The sequence below is a fragment of the Octodon degus genome, unplaced genomic scaffold, assembly GCF_000260255.1.
Source record: "Octodon degus isolate 3935 unplaced genomic scaffold, OctDeg1.0 scaffold00002, whole genome shotgun sequence".
Taxonomy (NCBI): Eukaryota; Metazoa; Chordata; class Mammalia; order Rodentia; family Octodontidae; genus Octodon; species Octodon degus.
The window spans coordinates 17,514,672-17,531,307 of NW_004524578.1; the positions used below are offsets into that span (position 1 = coordinate 17,514,672).

The window sequence follows — 16,636 nt, forward strand, 5'->3', positions numbered from 1 at the left end:
ATATGCTATTATATAAAAATAACCCCATACCAAAAGGGACGTTTTGTGTCGGCTTTTTGTCATGTTTTTAAAGATTCATTCAGGCTGCAGCACGTTGTCAGGAGCTAATTCTCTTTTGCTGTTGAGCACTGTTCTATCATATGCATACACCATAGTTTTTGAACCATTAAATAATAGTGATTAGGTTTTGCCATTACTGCCTCCTAGAAAAATGCTTCTATGAACATTAATGTACAAGACCTTGTGTGTTGTACTTCCTAAACCACGTGGTGAATGTGTTCCCTAGCAAAAAGGGAAAAAAAAGAATTCTCACTCTAAAATTTTTTGATATTGTAGGTCACCAGGTAAATAGTACATACAAATAATCTTGTAGAAAACAGAAGTAGCCACACACTCTGTGTGTGCATGTACACACAGGATTTTATTCTATTAAATAATTAAATAACTACATAAAAAAGATTAGAGGGCAGAAAACCAAAATGTTAACAGCATTGTTTCTGAGTGATAGGATGATGGATAATTTATGTGTTTGTATGCCTTTCTGTATTTCACTGAATTTCCACTATGAATACAAATTGCTTTTGTAATCAGAAAAAGCACACCATTATTAGATGAAAAAAAAATATTCTTCCTAGTCAATTTTTCCAGGGTCTTTACCTCTCTGTTACAGAAAACTATCTTCACAATAGCCCATAGATAGAAGAAGAGAATGACGCAGACCTCCTCACTTCTGTGTGATGCTGGTCATGGCATCCAGATCCCCAATAAATATCAATCAATTGTGGAGACCTCAAGATTAGTATCCATAGCAACCTGACAAGGGCATAACACTGTGTATACATTGCCCCAGCATGGAGATGGCCCAGCAGGCAGAACATAGGGCGCAGACTGCCCAAAGTTGCTGGAGGACCATGATAGATAGCTACATAGCAATGGAGGCAGGCCTCCAAAGGTTCAGAGAATAACAGCTACTTAACAATAGAACACTTAAAATCTTAAGTGATCACGCTGACTATGGTATCATCTGATCTTCCATTTCTATTTGTATATCTGCAACCACATTTGGTATTTTAGCAACATTAAGAGCTATATATTTTTTCTATGCTTAAAATTTCATCATATTGCCTCTTAATTATTCACCTCTCTACATCAGATCCATCTCTTGTATTTGCGGGACCTAGAACAAGTGAATAATTAGAAATCCATCTCTCACATATTTGAAGATTTTCAAATTATAAATCAAGTCAGCATACTGCTAAATAAAATATGTCTTATCCTCCTAGCCTGGTTAAATATATCTTCAGAATAATTTACAGTAATACCTGAAGAGCTCAGTCTCCTTGAAATTATGAATCTGACCATGCGGTCATAGAGACTTGGGCCCTAGCTGCTCTCCTTCTCTCTGATCCTATCTCCATCCCACAGCAAAAGGGTCCTCACTCGCATATATGGGTGCACTCAGCCTGCTTCCCTATCTTCCCCTAACCACTCCACTCTCATACTCCACTGCCCATACAGCAGTCTCCTGTTCATCTCTGGGGCTTAGTAGACAATGTATCTGCCTGTATTTCAGCAACACCCCCCAGAATGGGCAACAAAGCAGCCTCTGCATGCCCTGAAGTTACCCCAAAAGCTATCTTGGTAAGGTATTCTGATTTAGACAATTAAAACACTGTCCACGAGGCAGTGGGGCATAAGTTCCTGGCTGTTTCTTTCCATAACTCTTGGCTTTCTGGAAGCTGAAAAATAATCCTGAAATGTGGGCAGTTTCTCCTGCCTGAGCCTGAGGAATACTGGTCTGTTTTCTCATCATTATGCTGAAGTTTCTTAACCTTAGTAGTGTTCAATTCAGAGATGGAGAATTCCCTCCACTGTAACAACCAAAACTGTCTCCACATGTCTGCTGGAGGATGACTATGTTATAAACGACAGCACCAGAATACAAGGCTCTAGAAAGCAGAATATGTAATGACTGCCTCACTTAATCATAAAGAGCATGTACAAAGCAGATACCCAAAAGGTATCTGAAGGATGATTTGATGAACCAATATGCACTCAGGATCTTCAAGACCTCCCTGAATGACCCTATTCTCATGCTGAGAATTGTAAAGTATTCATAACAAAAAGTTCATCAAAACAAGCTCAGAGTAGCTGTTGCCATGGAGGTATAAATTATATACAATGGTGGATGTGAGCATTGCAGCCCATGATGAGACAGGTCACTCTGCCTGGTAGCATCCTGGGTACCACAGCTAATCTGAGGAGATTCCTTAAGAAATTGCCTATTCATAAGCCAATCTCTCCCTGCTTCTCTCCACCACTCATCCTAGAGCAGGGATCTTCCTCTTCCTGCTTGAAAAAGCATGGAATAGAAGTTGAGGGGGCTGGGGGGCTCTGTACTGAGGATGTGCTACAGACCCTTGGAGGAGAAGAGATTTCTGTTCTTCGCAACAATCATTTTCTAGAAATGGTCTTCCCTCACCCATGTACCACATGATGTGACTTTCTTAATTAAAATAGTATCAATAATGGATAAAACAGTAACAGACAACTCTTTGGAAATGTCCATAGCATGTCATCAAGAGAAGTTTTACCAGTTCAAGCCTGGGTTAGCTAAATAATAGAACATGAGCCACCACCATAAGCCTAGCCCTTTTTCTACAGCTTGTTTCCATCTTCTACATTATAAATAATTCAGAGATTTCTTTCTTCCTAAATATCACAAAACCAAGTCAGAATCTTTATTTGAAAGATTCTGCTGTGTCCCTCTCTCCCTCCTCCTCTCCTTCCCTTGCCAGCCCATGCAACTCCCTGGAGAACGACCCTCAAGCTTTAACATTTATTCTTTGACATTTCAGACTATTTGTTAGGCAGAGCTGCCTTCTTGAGATCAAAGTCAGAAAATCTTGTGCAGAACTCTCACTTGGCCTTGTCCAACTGTGACAGAGAGGATCTATTAACCCCCAAACACCTGCCTCCTTTGTTATCCAGAGAAATCCAGTGAACTCTGCCCTAAAAGGCATCCCCCTCTTTCACTTTCCCCACTTGATATGCTGACATATTCATCAGTGAGGGAACAAAAATCAGAAGACCCCCCCAAACAAGAGACAAGAGTGACCCATTGGACATGATGTTGGGGGCATTTCTCCAAGTAGAGTATTTTATATAGGGATCAGCAAGCTCCTTACCAGATATTCAGCAAATGTGGAACAAGGAACGGTAACTTACCCCGAGTCATTTTTCTAGCAATAGTCTGGTATCCAGGTCTTCGTTCCTGCGTGCTACCACCGGACGGTATCACCTCCACAGCTTGGAGGGTGGCTGGGTTCAGTGCAGCAGTTGCAAGCTCTTATGTGAGGACTTACCATTTTCTTCTAAGATCTCTCAGTGAAAATTCCTGCTGTTCACAGAAGCCACCACCCACCAGCACCCACAATCTTTTCTCACTCTTTGGGGAGGGTAGGAATGAATGACTAGACCTATGATTAGGTAAAGATTCTGAGTGTGGTTGCAGCTTACCGTATGACAGTGAGTGGCTGAGGACACATCCTCGCATTCTTTAGAAGCTTCTGACCACACAATAACCAGTATTTCCTAAGGTGTGTGTGCTAAGTTTACTAATAGATATTAAGTGAAGAACATTCCATGTTTAATTGGATTGGAAAGGCAGTAGAACGAAAAAGGTTTATTTACAGCAGGGCTTCTCAGAGCCTTTCATATCTAATACACATGGAGAATCTGTAAGAGCTGGCTACCCAAGGCAACATTCTCCAAAGTTACATGATGGATCTTTAGCATCTCACAAACTAAAGGGGTGAAGATCTGCCACCAAGGGAAGAGGGGAACATTTGAGCTTCCCATCACTTATCCCATAACTGCTGTAAGAGAAAGAACTTTCTCAAACTTGGTGATTTCAAACTGAGAGAGAATCATATTAAAATAGCTGAAGCTTTTGCTGGAAAATAGATCCATTTTGTGGGATAACAGTTGGACAAGTGACTGAATAAATAAAATTGTTAAGATGGCAGAGTCACTACCCTGCAGGGCAACCTGAGAGGACTGGGGTCTTGAGCAGTAACTGCTTCTTACAGTATCATGAGATGCCACATTAACAGCCATAAAGATAGAATGACTCTGAGTCATTTTAATACAAACTCAGAATTTAAATTCTCCCAGGAAGGACCGTCTCAGAATATGCTCTGTATTGTTGGGGCCTCCCCTACTGCCCACTGACTGGGAGAAAGAACAGACCCACGTTCTCACTGGCCAGTTCTGTGTCTAGTTCCCTTGGAAGCAAAAGGCCTGCGTGCAGTGCTGTGGCCTTCATGTGAGAATATCCTGGTTCCTAGTTGTGCCTCCATGGCAAGATTGAATTTTCAGAGACAACATCCATGACAAAAGTTGCTTTGAAACTCCCTCTCTTGTTCTCTTAATTCTCTCATAACTGCAAGAGAATACTGATACTTTGATGTACATGTAATTCACAGGCTGGACTTAGTAAGTATTCTAGAATCTTCTTTCTTTCTCCCTAATATTATAGAATGATCCTAGGAGAAGCACTTATCTTGGTAACCCTTGAGACACAGGTGTGAAGGCACAGAGTTAGGTCTCACCCAGATGTGGGCAACAGGAGAGCAGATCTTGGAGACGAGCTATCTCACCAGTGCTGAGAAAGACCGGAAGCATGCAGGCTTCTTCTGTTGATTCAGAAGTCTCCTGTCACATGGGCTAAATGCATTCAGCTTCAAACTCAAGAACACTCCATATCATGTGCTGCTGATACTCTCAAGAACCTGACTGTAAAGTCAGTGTTTCTCTAGGCCTGTGTGGCATGGAAAGATGATGTCACATCTTTCTAAGAGCACATATGGCCCCTTTCCCTAGCCCCATTCCCTCTCTCTTCCCAGGGATCAGAATTCTGTGATTTTTGGCTAAAATCCACTACAAGCTTTGCTTTTCAGAGTAAAGAAAATTACAACATTATCCAAGGGCCCAAGCAGAAAGAAGCTAGTGTGGGATTCAGAGTAAAAAAGCAGGTGGTACTTCAGAACTCTGCAAAAGAAGTACCACTGGGGTATATCTGACAGCAGCAATATGATAAGCCTCCTTATCATTTACCAGCCTAGGTCATTGTCTTTCGCATTGTAGAACAAACTTGGGGACAAGGGCAGGGAGAAAATGTGTCTTTTCAAGGGAAATAGGGCACTTGCTCCAGCAAGGTCCCCAAAGGCCGAAGCGGGCTTCATTTTGCTGCCATGGTAACAGCAGACAGGCAGCAGAAAGGGAGGGAGGAGAGCCATAAAGACAGACTGATTGTTGTCTTTGGCCACTGAGGCATCCAGTGTCACTTACCACAGTCAGACTTGATGGTATTTTCAGAGCAGACATAATGCTCTGTCCCTCCACTTTGATGAAACCACAAGTCACGGACAGCAGTCCCAGCCTTGGGCAACCTCACTCCTTACCCTTAAAGCCCTCCTCAAGGCTAAGCAGGGAGGTCTGACCACTCCTCCTTTGAACTCCCAACATCTCTTGACTTTTCTTTTGGGAATGAAATGAGGACAGTGCAGTGCCCAAACAGTCAAGCTCAGGTCTTATCTATGCTACATAACTCTCTCCACACCCTTAGTCAAATCAATGTCAAGCTCACCTACATAAGGGGGGCATTGGGAGGCTCCTTTTGGCAGAAAGTCATGGGAAATATGGATCCTGAGAAACCCAGCAGGAAATGCAAACACCCCCTGTCCTACAGTCATAAAAACACAAAAGCCCTCAGCTACAATGCCCTACAGTTCAGGCTGTTCCTTTGGGAACTGATGCCTGTTTTTATATCTCAAAAATTTCCAAGTTCCTGCACAAATAAGACCCACCCAAACCTGAGCCAGAGGCCTCTAACACAGAATCTGACCAGCCTCCAGCATGGGCCCCAAGAATCAGTGCCCCAGAGAGATCCCCCTGCCCATCTTGCTTCCTTTTCTCACAGGAGCAAAGCAAAGACTTCAGTCCGAATATCTCCCTCATCCTCTCTATTCTCAGTGATCCCCACCCAAGAGTGCTCAGGATATTGGGAGGCTGAGGGCAGTGGGAAAGGAAGATGAAAACTTCTCAAGCATATACACAAATGTTTTTTTTTTTTTTTTTGTGATGGGAAAGTGGCACAAGGACAGGGTGAAAAATGCAGGGAGGTCTTTGGCTTTGTCACCCATGCAGAAACCTCTTCTCTGGGTGAGCCAAGCTTGAAGCAAAAGGGAAGTCAGGTCACTCTACCAAAAATTCATCCTCTTACGTTATGAGAGCTCAGATTAACATCCTACCCAAATGGATTTCTGAAACCTGGTATAATTTCAGAACCGCCACAAAGAGCAGATAAGTGACCTCGTCTTCTTCTTGCACTTCCACAATGCACTTGTGAGTTCAAGTGGGCTGAAGGAGGACTCTTATTTATCTTGGAAAATACATCATCACATCTAGACTGAAGTTTTTCTGGGAAGTGGGAGATGCAGGGAGTGCTGACAATAGGATTTCTAGAGGCAAAATAAAGAACTAGAGCTATTCAAGGAAACTCTGGGTTGCAAGCTGTGCTCACATTGACCAGTATTAAATGAGTAGGGAAGGAGTGGGTGGACAGAGCCAGGACAGGAAGGAGTGCAATTCCAAGGCTGTGCTGGGCAACCCAGAACTGCATCAGGCTCCCCACTGTGGTGCACCTCCTCAGCCCTCTGTTCTCATGCTGAAGTTCTCCCTTGGTCTTTTGCAAAGTAGCCAGTGCCACCTCACCCCATTCTCTTCCTCTTGCACCCTCCCTGCTGCCACACCCATTTCATTCTTGCATTCAGACTCCCGCTGGTAGAAATGTCCAAGTCAAGCCCTAACCTCTGGAGTCAGCAAACACTGAAGCACAAAGGCTCCAGCTCTTTGCCTAATCCCTGTCAGGCTCAGCTCAGAAAGCTACACAACAATGAGTTTGTCTTGCATTGATCAGCCCAACCTTGTACCCTCTCTGCAGCATCAAACCCTCCCTGGCTGCTTCACTATTGTGTCTGAGGTGCTAGATTCATTGCTTTAGCCAGACTTGACCTGAGGGAGCAGAGCTGGGCAAGCAAAGTGTCACAGCCCACACTGTGCTGCTCTTAGTTGCATCTGTGGCTGAGGAGGTAGCCCTGAGCATGTGGCCATTGTGATCCTGGCTGCCAAAGGGAATTCCTATATGAGAGGTCAGGGATGGGGAGGCCAGAGCCAACTTGTTGACCTCCAAGTTGAACCTTCCTTCTTACCATCCATCTTTAGCACACCAGGAGGTCTCTAAGCTTTGGCAAAGAAAGGCTAAATAGAGGTGGGTAGTCAGATGAGGATCTTTTTCCATCACCTTCCTGCCTGACACTGCTTCTACTTGCCCAGACTGAGGCAGCCTAACTGCTATCCTCGCAATCAGATTTTCTCATCTAGTATGTTCCCCCAAGGCCAAAGATGCCATTACTGGTAGAAAATCTCACTACAGGCCAGGCAATCAGCTTTAGATCTAACACCAGCAACACCTCCAAGCATCCTGAGTACCATTTTTTAACATTCTAGCAAATGCTAGGATGAAGGAGAATAGAAAATTGTGGATGTTCTTTTCTAGAAAGTCTTTATAATCAGGTGGTTCCAGAAGGCATTTCCTCATCCTCAAAGCCCCTGAAAGGCTTCTTTTTCCGTCTGGAAGTGGGGGTGGCACTAGGACTGTTCCGCCCTGCAGTGGTGAGTGGGTATATTGTGTGAAGCATCTGAGTGACTGAGGCAGGCAGAGCACATGATCTAAGCTGATGCTGCCAGGGCAGGACGTGCCTGGCTTTGGGTAGATCTTTCCTATGATAACCATAATACATTTCTGCTAGTGATGTAGCAGGCTGATGTGGCCCAGCTGGCATCCTTTGTGAGCTGGGCACAGCTCTGCACTGTGTCCTGTGGCTTCTATCCTACCCTAGACATCTGAAAAGGGGATAGGTGGCACTTCAACACCTAGAGGAACCCATGGAAAGCAAAAGCCAAGAGACCAGACATCCTTTTCTAAACACAAAATCACTCTGCCCTGCAGTCTGCTGCTTCCCTGCCATCTGCTGCAGTGCCACCTGCTTTGACTTCAGCCCTTCTTGGCTCTCTGCAAATCTTCTCACTTAGCTCAAGGTCTTGCCTTATGCCCTATAGACAAAAATGGAAGGCACCAGACAAGAACTCCCTTACTTTCTAATGAGCAAACCTCTCAAGGATCCATGCACCCATCTTTTCCTCTTGGCACCTGCTAAATCAGAAGAGAACTTCTCCCACCACCCATCTAATACTGAACCATTTTCCTCAGCTGGGGATGAGTTTCCCCTCCCATCTTCTCAGGGGTGATTTCTATTCTACCCATTAGCTATTCTCCCTTGCAGCTGCAGAATTTATGCATTGACATAAAACAAAGCTGAACTCTCTCACACTATAAATGAAAGTTTTCCCCCCTTGAACCATGAAAACTCCCTCCACCATAGCCACTAGGACAGTCCCAACCTCTAGACATCTGTGACTGCCTGGAGTCACTGAGAACAGGAAAATGCAGAGCTGGGACAAACCCAACCTCCAGCCACTTTGGCAGATAGAAGCATCCATTGCCAAACTAGAGATAGAGTGAAGGTAAGTTGAAAGGCACCAACCTAGCCTGGCCAGTTCCCAGTTGAATTCCCCACTGACCTCACTCTTGTCTCATTTCTTGTTTACTTCCAGAGTGACCAAACCCACCCAGCATCCCTTCCTCAACCCTCCTGCTCTGCATCTCCTGTGTGAAGAACCCTTTCCTCATAAAAGTAACTGTGTAAGGCATGGAGTTATTTCAACTGTTTGGATGTGTCAGGGCCCAGGGCCCAAGGTAGTCAGCTTTTCTAACTTGACTTAGATCCCTATAGGATCCCCAGACTATTTATCACCACTCTTACATCTCACACAAGATGTGGCATGACAGCCCAAAGCGCCTCTGTGTGTGTGTGTATGTGTGTGTGTGTGTGTGTGTGTGTGTGGCCTCTGAATGACCAAGAGACACACCTGTAACCTCAGAGCCCCATCTTTCTTTAGGAAAAGTCACACTCCTAAGACTCACAGAGAACATTTCAAGCCCACCTCCCAGGGGAACCCTGCTGGCCTGCTGATCCAGCAGAGATAAATACACCTTGATCCCAACTCCCACATCCCTTTGCACATCAGCTCTAAAGAGAAGATGTCCACAACTCTTAGCTTCTGGGATCAGAGAAAAGTCCTCCAGCCACCAAGTGTGTGAATCTCAGTGGCCCTCATAATGTGTCTAGGAGCCAAGTCTGAATTTTTCTTCTGTTTCTCCTGCTGTGTGACCCTGGGTGAATCATTCAAACTCTCTGAGCCTTTATTTTCTTCTCAATAAGATAAGGAAGTACTTCACTGTATGAACCTGACCTATCTGGGCGAGTCTCAATGAAAATAACAAACAGAACTCATATAAACACCATTGCAGACAGAACTGAACTAAGAAACTTCTTTAAAGGAGTAATAATAAAGCAGGAAAGAAATGTGGGGGTTCTGGAATTGCTTTATCTTTAATATTACTTGAAAAAAATCCAAATAAGAGGTCTGATCCAGTTGTTTCATTAGAAAATAAAGTGTTTATTAAGAAACTATACACTGAACACTCCTATAAGTCTCTGTGGAAACACAACGCCCCATTGTCATAGCACAAGGTGAAGAAAATGGCAGAATAAAAGATGCTGGGATGAATGAAGCCTGGGAGGCTGGAGATGAGGTAATGATTTACAATAATTAAAAAACATCATCCTCACGCTTACTCCTTAAAAGCCACACTCAGGAGGAGGCCTTGGACCAAGGGGCACTGGGGTATGCTAGGGAAGGGCCTGGTGTAGGATAGGGAGCTGGGAGAGCTAACACATACCTGGAGGCCCTGGAGCAAAGCTGAAGCTCCAGGTGATACTCTGGAGTTAAAAACTCAGAGGCCTGGGAGGTCACCCCAGATACTGAGCAAGAACTTGGAATCCTATGGAGGCATTTGCAGAATCAGGCTGGGAGCCTGATACAAAGAACCAGCATCCACAGGAGCCAGGGAGGAAAACCCTTAGGCAGAATTCTTAATTCCCTGGGAAATTTACTAAAACGTAGGATCTATTCTCAATTGCTGTGCAACACACCCCAAACCACACTGGCTATAAACAATTGCAGTTTTGTCACAGGAACTGCCCGTGGGGTGCTCCCTGGTCCTTGTCTGTCAGTATCAAGGATCACTGAGGAGATCTATTCACAGCAGGAACATCTATGGGTGTGTGGAGAGCTGAGTAAAGGAACATCTATGGGTATGTGGAGAGCCAGCTCAGCCAAAGTGGCCCACTAATGTGCCTTTCCTATCAAGCAAGGGACAGTTACTCCCTTCCCCTCCCCCATAGATCAAGCTGAAAATGGGGGAACAAGAGCCCCTCTTTGGGAGAGGGTGGCTATGGAGTAAGGCATGAGTCAAAGCAAGCAAAGTAAACACACAGATTGACCAGAGAACAGGATGACACTTCCGTGGGTGCCATGAGAGGGGCTGGAGGAGGCCAAGTTTTACTTCTCTTCCCCTTCAGTTCATCTTGACCTTGAAATGGTGATTCCATTGGGTTCCAAAAGTTCTCAGAGTCAAGAATAAGTGGAAGTGGGAGAAGAGAGCCAATCCCAGGACCATGGACCAGCAGGAAGGGCCTTGCTCCCTGATCCCTTGGTCCCTTGAGGTCCTAGTAGGATGGCCCATTCACAGCAAGACCTCCCACAGCCAAAGCTTGTCATAACTGTGGCTGGGGCCAAGGAGGAGCCTGGAGGAATGCTCTTTCCAAGGAATCATCTTGGAACCTCTAACATCGCACCACTGTGAGCCATTCCAGAGAGAAGAGGAAGACGGGGCAAGTGTATTCAAAAAAAAAAAAAAAAGTAATTTGTCTCCACCAAAAAACCAAAACCAAAAACAAAAGTGATTGGCTTCCATTCTTCCCTCTGAGACCTAAGCTGGAGCCAATGCTTGGGCCTGGCTCCCCCTCCTCTCACCACGCCGTCTCCACCTCTGCTTAGCTGCTTGCTCTCTGACTCTTCCCCACTGTAGCTTGCAGGGCGACGAGGTCACTAAGAGGACAGCACGGTATCCTAGGGAGAGCCAGGGAGACCTCACACTTCTGAGCACGGCTGGACTTCATCAGGCTTTCTCGTGGTGGCTGGGTTGTTTTTGCAAAGCAAGAGAATGGCTAGTGTGTTTTAAAGATGGCTCCTGGTGCACAGGTTTGTAATTCTCTTTATTGGCTCATCTAAAGATGGTGGCCTCGTAGGCTGGACAAAAAAGCACAGTGATGACTGGAGGGGAGGGGCAACCCTGCCGGAGGTGGGTGGGGGAACGCCCCCTCTCGGTGGTCTGAGGTGGTGCAGGGGCACCGGTGGCTCATGCAGTTTCTACTTAGCATCCCCGGATCCAAAGAGAACAACGCCTAGAGCTTCCAACCTCTCAGAGGGCCCAGCCTACCAAGGTGACATCAAAACAAGGAGGCTTAAAAGGAGTTTTTAAAAGCCATGACGTCCTTTGCTGAAATAAACATTGACATCCTCAACATAGATGCCATGGTTAAGAGGCTTGGAATGTCCAGGAAGGCTTATTGGATTCAACATAATTTCTCTGAAACCTATAAAAAAACAAAAAGAAAAAAAACAGAAAAACAGAAAAAAGCAAAATAAAGTAAAAACCAAAACCCCCAAAGAAGATCAAAACTAGGAGGGGAAACAGAGAGGGAATTCAAAAGGGGAAAAACTAGAGCTATGGATCTAGATATATACTGGAAATAGACAAATGAATTGCCAGCACCAGAGAAGGATGGGTCATGGGTTTGGAGGTAACTTAAAATCAAGTATGGTCAGAGAAAGTGGAAACACTCTGTTCTGCCATGGCCTCCACCGAACTGAGGAAGGGAAATAAGCATAACATTTGGGGCCTTGGCCTTGGACTATCACGGAAGAAAAGGAGCAGACTCAGCTAAGGGGGTCTTGGTCTATCACTGTCTTTCTGGAAGCAGGAGCTCTAATGGGTAGGTGGGAGAAGCAGTGTGCACACTGGGGACATTAGAGGACAGGGAGAACACTGTGCTTTCCCTGAACTCCCTGTCTTTAGAGACCTGGAGCAGCATTTCTAACTCTAAGAGCTGACATTTCATAGACCAATTTAGACCTCACCAGTAGGTGGAGGCTACACTTCCAAGCCTACAAGTTCTTTTTTTGGGGGGGGGCACTGGGGATTGAACTCAGGACCTTGCACTTGCCAGGTAGGCACTTATGCCACTGAGCTGTCTCCCCGCCTGTACAAGTTCTTTTTTACTGACCCTTTCACCTCCTGTCACTAGGTCTATGGAAGGTTCGAGAAATGGTGGCTGAAATCTCAGCCTTCCCACAACTCCAAACCTTACAGAGGATGAAAATATCCTGGAAGATCAGTGTTGGTGGCTACTGGGCCATGGGTCACACGGTTTCCACAGCAGCTCGGCTTCCTTCTAGCCAGGTAGGTGTAGGCATTCTTCATCGAATTTCCAGAAAGAAGTCACTCAACCAACTCCTGATTTTAAAAATGTTTCTAAAGAATATGTATATGTGTGTCTAAATGTGCACCCATGTACTCAGATGCCACACAGGCAGACATGTGAACACAGCAAGCCTGTCTTTCCATGAATCTATGTTCAGGCTTGAGGGTCACAGGACACTGGGGACATATGATAGGGAGATGGAAACAATTCATTTCCATTCAGACTTTCCCCTCCTCCTCTGGGCATACTCCTCCATAGTATGCCCAGAACATACTATGATCAAAGAAAGGTTCTAACTTTGGCTGTCAGGGTCCCTCCTTCTGCAGGGGCTAGCATTAGATTTGTAAACACAAAGGGACCCTTCTTTGTCTATGACATCATATCTAGAGGAAAGCTACGTTTCAAAATGAGACAGCTTCTCTGTGCTGACTCCACGTAGGAGCTCCCTAGGACCTGAGTGGGGACAGGTGGAAGGTTATTGGTCTGTGACAGCACTGTTGCTCTCTAGGTCATGGCTCTTTTCTGACTTCTATACTCCTTGCCCAGGTGCTGCGAAGTTTCTTCCTTTGGAAGAGACTCCCGTAACCTAAGGGACTTGTTATTCCTGCATTGGACACCTAGTCATATCCTGATCCTCTGAGACATAGGGAGGTTTCATGAATATTTGGGCTTTCAGGATCAAAATTTGGCAGAGGGAGGGGTCTGTACTGCACATAAAGATGTCAAAGGAGGTAACTCACCATGTGACCTTGGGTAAGACACATCCCCACTCTGGACCTCGGGCTCCTCATATATATAGTGAGTTGATGGGACTAGATGATCTCTATTGTCCTTCAAGTTTAATATCCCATGATTGTCTATATTTGAAAAGACCCCTGGCAGAAGAGGCAGACATGGTGGGATTAATGGTCAGTATTGAGCCCAAGTGCAAAAATCATGGGGATGGGTTCTTCTTACATGGACAATGCCAGAAATAGAAATCCAGGTCTTCCCAGCTCTTGCACCCACAATACTTTGCCTATAGGAATATGGGGTTTATTTCATACATACAGTTTAGATCTACTGTCCTCTGGGAATCCCACAGAAGCATTATAGAACAGGTCAACTTGGAGTCAGGGATCTGGTACAATTTGCCATTACCACAAATGCCACTAATGCTTCTCCTAGCATTCTTCCTGCTTTCATGCCTTTCTTGAGCCTAAATTTCCCCCCGTGGTGCCTGTTACTGTCACCCTAGATGTCATTCCTGGACATGGAAGGAAGACTTTTATGACTTAGATGATTTTGCTGGTCTCAAGACCCTCTTTAGGGCTTCCTATCTCCCATAGAAGGAATTCAGCTGATTTTCAAAAGGGAAGTAGTATCACAAAGGGTGATGAGATGAGGGTGTAGCATCTTGATACAGTTCTTGCCTTTGTTAGGACATAAAGCTTTAGACACCTGAGGCTGTTGTTTCACTGCAGACATATGGCCCACAACTCCTATGGCAGACACACGATTCCAGCTTCTGAGTGGGAACTGTCCTGTAGGGGCCCTGCAGCATCCATGGGCCTGGGGAGGCTTCCTATCAGATCCACTACAGGCCAGGGCCAAGCAGCTCTAGGCCTCTGCCAAAGTCCCTGAAGCCGCCTTCATGAACATGAGTCTTTTCCCATATGAGCCAGGATCTGAAGTTTGTTTTCTCTGGAACTCTTTCCCAGGTGGAGCCTTTCCAAGATTATAAAAGCTGAAGCTTGATAGCATGAGAGAAATCACTCCAAAATGCTCCATTCCTTCCCTCTCCTTTTCCAGCACAACCCAAGAGCAGAAAGGGAAAAGCATTTGGGGGGGTGGGCGAGGGGGTGTGCAGAGAGACCAGGACGTTAGTGAACACTGATGGAAGGGCAGATGGGAGGGGAAGCCAAAGAGAGGCAAATACACCTCCAAAGAAGTCACTGTCCACTAGGTGGCTCATGAACCCCCCACATAACCTCCTGTCCATCAAAACCTTTCCCCAAAGTCATCCAACACAGAGGGACTTGTGAGACCTTTGCAATTCAAAACAGAGCCTAGTCTTCAGGGATTGTCCAAATATGTTTCCTGAGAAGTAAGATAGATGGTGCTAGAAATTCTAGCATCATCTAGAGAAAGGGAGGGGAGATGTGAGGAAAGAGACCAGGGAAACAGGGTACCGGGCACCCAAGGGATCAGATGAGAGGTTTTGCTGCCAATCCTGTTGAGCCAGTAGCAAGCTGAATAGCTAGTGGAAGGCTTCTATACTCACTGCAGCTGGGAAAGGCCAGGTCCTAAGGCTGTGCAGTGCAGGAGTCCTAGAATTAAAATCCTCTGTGTTCCTGACACTTGTGCAGATCCTCACCTTCTCTATTGCACTGAGGCTTCCACCTGGCACTTTAACTTTGGTTCTCTAGAGCTCTTAGTTTTGGGTTCCCCAATCCCTTAAGGAGAATTTTCTTGCATCTTCTGATGACCCCCCTCTCTCTGGCTGGATTCTCAATGGCCTTTGTTTCTGTCCCCACTTTCTTCCCTTTTGTTCTCCGACATGATGATTTTATTACCTAACTCCATGGAGTGATTTATGTTATAGCTTTGGTAAAAGACCCCATGCCACATAGAACTGTCCTGCACTCTTTCCAAACATCACCTTTTCCAAGTCTTTGTCGTCTTGGACTTGTTACATCATGGTGATGGCTGGCACTTACACGACAGTGGATGGAAGAGCACTTTACACTCCAGAGTGGGCCTTGAAAACACAGATGTCCTGGCATTGAGGTCAGGAGCAGAGCAATTGATACCTCTCCCTAGTCAGAGAGATTCCACCACACTCTCTCCCCATTTCTACAAGTGCTCAAAAGAGATCAAGTGTTACTGAACTATGCTGCAGGCACAGGAAGAAGGGCACCTCAGGAAATCCCACCTATAAAAATCCTGCCATGAGACCTATCACCAAGCTCCATGGCAGCCAAAGATCTCCATAAGTTAATGACATTGCTAAGCACTGTCTACAGTTAAGTCACTATCTGCCAGTATCCTTCAAATATTAACCATAATCATGTCAACCAGTGGGAAAACTATGAGCCTCTTTCTATAAGCCTCTTTCATAGAAAGAAATACTCAGGTTATGTTGTGGCAGAATTGGAATCATTCTACCTCCAAAGTCCTTGTAATGAATTACTCAGCAGTATGACACTATTTGGTGAAAACCAATATCCAGGAAGAAGTAATGGCATGGAGGTCAAAGCAGTGGTGGTGGGGACACTCCAGGAGAAAAGAGGTTAGGGAGTCTGCTTCTTTCACCAGGCCCCACACAGAGGGTTCAAGTTCTCTTTCCTCATGGACAGCTTCTGTAGCTCTGGAGCCCAGCAGTGCCACACACTGCCACTCCCTGCATCCAGCAGAGCCTGGTCCAGCTCTTTTCCTGAATGCCTCACTTTCTATGCTCACTGGCCTACAACACCCAATGCCCTCACTGTAATGCTACATGTGGTTTGGGAACTTCTGAGGAAGGAATCCCAAAGTGTCTAAACATTGACACACTTTTGATACTATTTTTGAGAGTTTGGCCTAGGAAGACCAAAACACAACCTCATGAACAATAGACAGCAGTGAGTCTGGAGGGAAGAGCCCTTTTCATGGTATAGTCAGCCCCATATAAAGGGTGTATGATATAATGTATCTGGAAAGCCAACCATGGTCCCTAGAGGAGCTCTCTCCCCAGTATCCTTTCCTAGGCCACTGTGGGAGCAGGGCAAACAGAAAAGAGTACATGGTGATGAAGGAAAGCTCCCACACATACAGATACATCTTGTTTCATTTCCTACATATGTGGTGGCCCCTCCAACAATATGCAAAGGTAGTCACCAAATATTCCTAAGGGTATCTGGGATGTGGCTATGATTGTTCTATACTTTTACCTCCTTATAAGCTCTTGATCCTCTGAATCTAGGTTCTTTTTTTAATCATCAAATTTAATTAAAGCCTGGTGGCACTGCTTTCAAATGAGTTGGCCCCAGATACTACAGCTACAAATCTAGCCCATGGGCCACATATAGTTCTGGGATCTC

General features: G+C 45.3%; 1 protein-coding gene across 3 annotated transcripts in view; it reads right to left on the reverse strand.

Moving 5' to 3' along the window:
- Window positions 1-16,636, reverse strand: part of Ntrk3 (neurotrophic receptor tyrosine kinase 3) — a 394,525-nt gene that overhangs the window by 91,955 nt on the left and 285,934 nt on the right. Inside the window, exons 13-14 of one of the 3 annotated variants that reach the window (XM_004623281.2) lie at window positions 13,316-13,450; window positions 10,928-11,687 (exon numbers count right to left, since the gene is read on the reverse strand). The exons of the other annotated variants lie outside the window; for them this stretch is intronic. Coding sequence (XP_004623338.1) covers window positions 11,569-11,687; window positions 13,316-13,450 — 254 coding nt within the window. The 3' untranslated portion in view covers window positions 10,928-11,568. Of the gene's footprint in view, window positions 1-10,927; window positions 11,688-13,315; window positions 13,451-16,636 lie in introns of those variants that run through there. 3 annotated transcript variants of the gene reach the window in all.